Here is a 5,651-nt window from a genome sequence, read left to right as displayed (position 1 = left end):
GCGTGCCAACAGAGTCCACTGCATTTGTGTTCCACAGAGAAGGCCTAGTTCGCTCAATGACCTGGACCGCGGTTGCGGCCAGCAGGACGGTGAAATGGAGTTCCTTCAAGTTGTGGAGCAGCGGCACATCATCGACGACTTGTCCAAGGTCTTCAGGCAGGCGACTCGGTGCACGTACGGCAGCGCCACGCTCGCTCGCTGTCGCCAGGAAATCTTTTCCGTCCAAAGCTTGGCCGGCGGCCGCCATCCAAAAAATTGGCCCCCTTAAATTCCGACCTTTCAAGCAGGAGCATTGTGCGCACGCGTTTGAACACGCTTTAGACTTGTTTTGCCGTTTTCAGCAGCTCAAAGCTCCCGTTTTGTCAGCGCCTTTGCCACTCGCTGTGCGCTGAAAACGACGGACTTGCCCGGCTGCTCAGCCCGTCAACCATGAGCCGCGAGCGCGACATCATTGTCCGTAGGCAGCTAGTGGCAAAATGCACCCTGTTAGAGTTGCGCTCGCTCCAACTTATTTTGCAAGAACCACACGGGAGACAAGTAAGTTCTTTTGGACACCTGCAGGTGGAGAGTCCATCCGTTGTACGAATGAAGTCTGACTCTCGGCTCCTGCACGAGCATTTTAATTAAGAGAAACAGGGTGGGTGTAAGAGTGGATTGAATAGAGGAAGCCCTTGACCTCTAGTCAAAACATAGCAAGGGGTGTTTTACGACTTTGTGTAGGAAGGGATAAGCGATAGGGATAAATAAGGGATAAATAATATTATTTATTACAGGTTGCAGTCAAAGTCAAAGCAACATAATGATACGATAAAGATAATCTGGAAAACCCTGACACACCCTGTAGTTGTCACTTTTGGAAAAGACGAGCGTCCCTCCAATCATCGCCGGTGACGTGTTTTTCAGGCTCTGGAGACAGGAGCTCATGTCAGAAATGTCATTGTGAGTCGCGTTTGTTTCTGCGCCGGAGCCGTTCGTTCCCTTTGCATCCAAAGAATCTCAAAGGCGGATTATTTGTGTCGACAGGAGAGAGATTTGCTGCTACGATACCGACGTCGAGAATCTCTGAGGAGGAACAAAGCGTGAGGTCCTGCAAGGTGAGTCTGTTTGTTTGCGGCTGCTTGGTGTTGCGCAAGATGAAATGGCCTTTTTCTCGCTATCGTTCCTCTCGTCGATTCATCGTGAGGTGTCGCTTCAGTTTGTTCAGAGAGATGTTTGCTTCCGCGCCCGCAGGTCATCGAAACATTTTACGGCTACGACGAAGACGTGTTGGTGGACTCGGACGGATCGTCCTTGTCTTTTCACACCGACAGAACCCCCGACACGGAACCCGAAGAGGTAGCCCGCCATTTCTGCCAGCGTATTGGCACCAAACATTCCTCTTCAGCCTGGAATCGGACTCGTCTTTGCGTCGCGGGTGCTTTGTCGCCGGTCTGACTGATTCTGGTACTAGTGCTGTGTTGCATTGGTGTGTGCATGAAGAGGCGGAGCTTCGCTACCGCCAGCTGACGCAAGAATATCAAGCGCTGCAACGAGCCTACGCTCTGCTAGCCCAGACCAGCGAAGGGGACTACGACGCCGAGAAGGAGATCAAGGTGGCGCCCCTTCCCGCAACCCCCGGCCGGGTCGCAGCCTCCCCGTTCTCACCCAGCCTCGGGTGTTCTCTGGTCTGAAAGGAGGAGGAGGAGCCTCCCTCCTCCTCCTTTCAGACCAGAGAAAAGCTGATGGTAGAAATGGGTCACTATCAAAGCAGAGTAGCAGATCTGGAGTCAGCGCTGAAGCAACAAGGACAGGTAAGCTCATCAATGAGCACACCTTTTTCTCAGACAAAATAGCTACATTCTTCAGTCACTCATTCGTCTGGCATTACTGGACCAACCCCCCCCCCGAATGTGGCTGGGAAAATGCGGAGAAAAGCAAATGTCATTTTCCAGTCAACCAAAGAATTTGTGGATGAAAATGACACAACATTCCAAAGCTGTCCACGCGTTTGTCTCTTCTAGAATGTCAAGTGGGTGGAGGAGAAGCAGCTGCTGCGTCAGAGCAATCAGCAGTTGGCCGAAAAGGTGACGGAAAGAAAGGCTCTGGGCGGAGTCGCTTGGCGTCACACCCGTCGGGAAGCCCCGCAGATGAGGTCTGACTGTCTTTTCAGGTCAGGCGGATGGAGGCGGAAGAAGCGCGTCTGAAAGAGCACATCCAGGATATCCGAGACCAAAACGAACTGCTTGAGTTCCGCATCCTGGAGCTGGAGGTGGGAAGACTCGCACAAGCGTGTTGAGGCCAGAGATGTGACGGACGGACGGACGGACGGACGGACGGACGGATGCATGCCTCTGCCTTTCAGGAGAGGGAGTGGCGCTCCCCCGTCTTGAAGTTTCTGCAAGTCCGTTTCCCAGACGGCCTCAGCCCTTTGCAGATCTACTGCGAGGCCGAGGGCGTGAGCGTACGTAAGGCGTCCCTCGCAACCCTAACCTTAACCCGAGGTCCCAGAACACCTTACATTGCTCCTTGCGCCTTTCCCCCGGACATCGTCATCAGTGATCTGATGAAGAAGCTGGACATCCTGTGCTATAACGCCGTAAGTGTATGTCGAACTCCTTATGTTCGCACTCCACGAGACTCGGCGGCTCAAATGTGACTTTTGGAAGGCTTTGCGCTGAAAGAAGCTTGTTGACGCTGTGCCTTTGGGCTCTTCTATGTTCTGCAAGCAGAAGGGCTACCTGGATGAAGAGTTGGACTTCAGGAAGTGTTCCATGGACCAGGCTCATAAGGTAAGCCTCCCTCAAATCTCCCGCCGGACCACTGATGGACGAGGATTGCGGCCCAGAGGATCCTGGAGCTGGAGGCCATGTTGTACGAGGCGCTACCGCAGCGGGACTGCCCCGCCACGGACGGCGAAAAAGCCAGCCACGCTGGCGTGAATGACGTGCTGACGGCGGATCAGAGAGAAGAGCTTAGGAGCGCCGTGGACCAATGGAAGCGAGCCCTGATGTGCGAGTTGAGGGAGCGCGACGCTTGCATCCTCCAAGAGAGAATGGATCTGCTGCACAGCGCGCAACAGGTAAGGGCCCAAAGCCAGCCCGGCACTTACTTGCACGCTTACTGGCTTTTGAATGCCACTTTCCATTTGTCCGTCCTAGAGGAACAAAGAGCTGAAAGAATTCATCGAAGCTCAGAAGAGACAAATCAAACAATTGGAGGAGAAGTTTCTGTTTCTCTTTCTATTCTTCTCCTTGGCCTTCATTCTGTGGCCCTAACACCAGCTGGTGAGTGAGCTCCAGCGGCACCGCACTCGACACCTCCGATACACTGCCAGCCGGTCTCAGACGTTGGCAGACGCTCCGATGCCAACGTATACCCCCCGCCACGGTGACAGAGGCACCGCGTCACACCGGCGCTCATCCAATCAGAAGGCAGGAAAAGCAAATTCACATGCAGGGCACTTTTGAACCAGAAGAGAGCGCCACAAAAAAAACGGTTGTTGCCCCAAACGCGCACTAAAAAGGGTCAGAATAACAAGAGTCCCACTGGCCAGCCGGGGCCACCCGTCCAGCTGTTTCTTCAGGGGGGAAAAAAATTGGAGTCACCGGTGAGTACATTTTGCATTTAGCTCTGCTTTTCTGCTTCTGTCTTCAAGTGTGTGGCATCCTGCGATCAAAGATTCAGCCAACCCCAAAGCGGTTGACCTCAACGTCCCACCACCATGCCTACCAGAGCAGGTGACGTGATGCTTTGGACATCCTTCCGTCTCAGATGCCCAAAAGTACTCTTTGCCACATCTGCGGCAATACGGTGTCTTTTCAAAGGTGCAAATAAATCCAGCGTGGGCGGAACACGCACGTCTTCGGTTTTTCCCGCTTTGTTTGTGTGACAGCTGTTGTGAAAATTTTATACAAATAAAGTTGTATAGTACAGGTTTGGCCAAGCCGCAACTCCCGAACCGCATGCGGCTCTTTTATGTTCATATCAACATTTGTGTGTGTGTGTGTGTGTGTGTGTGGGGGGGGGGGGGGGGGGGGGGGTTGTGCGTGTTGGCTTCACTTGAGTTCAATTTGGTATTTTGGTCATAAGCGCATGTGGTGAAATTCCACAAAGTAGGATGGGCAAACACATTTCTTTAAACTATGAGTGTCAATTGGGCTCTCGAAATGGCAGGGAAAAGATGCACAGCAAAACGAAAATACGTAGATGAACACAGGACGTTTTAATCAGAGTGGGAAAGTTTCTATTTTTTGTTGAACGTGATGGCAAACCATTCTGCCTGATATGTCAGACCTCAGCGCATTTCAAAGATTCAAATCTTCAGCGCCATGCACTTCAGCTCACTCCATGCTAACATTGATCAGGCGTCGAACCCGCAACATCATGCTTAAGAGGTGGCCATGCTAACCAGTGCGCCATTATGTCAACGCATAATAACTAAGTCTACTGATCAAAACAGCGGTTACTATATGACGTCGCTACGTCGTGGTCACGTGACGCAGACAAGACGTCAATGGACGTGGGCAGAGTTAACTTGTTTAAAAGGGAGTGGGCAGAAGAAATATTTAATTTATTTAAATCTATTTTGAGTGCACACCATTATGCCAATGCATAACAACTGTAAATCTACTAAACAAAACAGCGGTTGCTATTTGACATCTGCCACGTCGTGGTCACGTGACATACGTGACGTCGATGGGCGTAACTTTCGCCGGAATTCAAATCCGCGGGGAGAGTTAACTTGTTTAAAAGAGAGTGGGCAGAAGAACTATTTAATTTATTTAAATCTATTTGGTGTGTGCGCCATTATGTCAATGCATAACAACTGTAAGTCTACTAAACAAAACAGCGGTTGCTATAGGACGTCTGCCACGTCGTGGTCACGTGACGCGGACGTGACGTCGACGCCTACTTTACATCCCACCGATCACAGGACCCCTCGGCTGCATAACCATGCCCCCTTCCCAACCAATCGGATTTGCTATACGCGAAAACGACGCCAATGGAAAGAGCTTCCGCCCAAATTTAAATCCGTGGGCGTGGCTCGCAGCAGGAAGTAGGAAAATGGCGGCGATGTTGACAAAGACACGGCGGATGGTAACATACGACTAACAAGAGAAATATTTTTATTTTCTGCTTGCAACTGGACCGTCCAGAGCGTACACGGTAAGTACAACTCATCGTTTTTAAAAAGAAGTACTTTTGTTGCCCTGAAAAGCGAGTGAGCGTGGCGTTTGTGGGGGACGTCGAATTTCGACGATTCTTTCTGGTCAACGGTTGTAAATGATTGTGTTGATTAAAAAAGAAAACTTGATGTAACTCTACTTTTAACTGCCGTTTCAGATAGATTTGGAATTGCATCACATCCAATTTTGCCTAGAGCGTACACGGTAAGTAACACTCATTGTGTTTAAGGAGATTTACGTTTGTAATAGCAGAAGTGTAGCCGCGTTGCGTTGTACGTGTGAAAATTGGTCGAGGCGAAATGTTAATGTTTAATTTCATTCCTTTAGGTTCCACGGTGTTTGTTGGCTGCAAGTTTTCCACTGCAAGAAGAGGCTCGTATCATTGACCAGGAGCGAGCTACAATGGTGAGTAGCCATAACATTTATGTTAAACACTTCCTATTTCATGTCTAACAGTACTTGATTTAACAAATAACCATAAATAAA

General features: G+C 50.4%; 1 protein-coding gene across 1 annotated transcript; it reads left to right on the top strand.

Moving 5' to 3' along the window:
- Positions 1-1,687: 1,687 nt before the first annotated feature.
- On the top strand, positions 1,688-2,569 carry LOC148385831 (janus kinase and microtubule-interacting protein 3-like). Its single transcript, XM_088399680.1, has 3 exons — positions 1,688-1,790; positions 2,001-2,063; positions 2,150-2,569. Exons 1-3 carry the CDS (start codon positions 1,722-1,724, stop codon positions 2,273-2,275), a joined length of 258 nt encoding a protein of 85 aa, XP_088255806.1. The 5' UTR covers positions 1,688-1,721; the 3' UTR covers positions 2,276-2,569.
- Positions 2,570-5,651: the final 3,082 nt, after the last annotated feature.

The sequence above is a fragment of the Syngnathus floridae genome, chromosome 15, assembly GCF_059516105.1.
Source record: "Syngnathus floridae isolate MCC-2025c chromosome 15, RoL_Sflo_1.0, whole genome shotgun sequence".
NCBI lineage: Eukaryota > Metazoa > Chordata > Actinopteri > Syngnathiformes > Syngnathidae > Syngnathus > Syngnathus floridae.
This window is presented reverse-complemented; position numbering and strand designations above follow the sequence as displayed.

Coding starts and splice junctions, on each gene's coding strand:
- LOC148385831 (XM_088399680.1), top strand. CDS start 1,722: ATGGTAGAAATGGGTCACTATCAAAGCAGAGTAGCAGATCTGGAGTCA. Junction 1,791..2,000: donor CGCTGAAGCAACAAGGACAG/GTAAGCTCATCA, acceptor TGTCTCTTCTAG/AATGTCAAGTGGGTGGAGGA. Junction 2,064..2,149: donor ATCAGCAGTTGGCCGAAAAG/GTGACGGAAAGA, acceptor CTGTCTTTTCAG/GTCAGGCGGATGGAGGCGGA.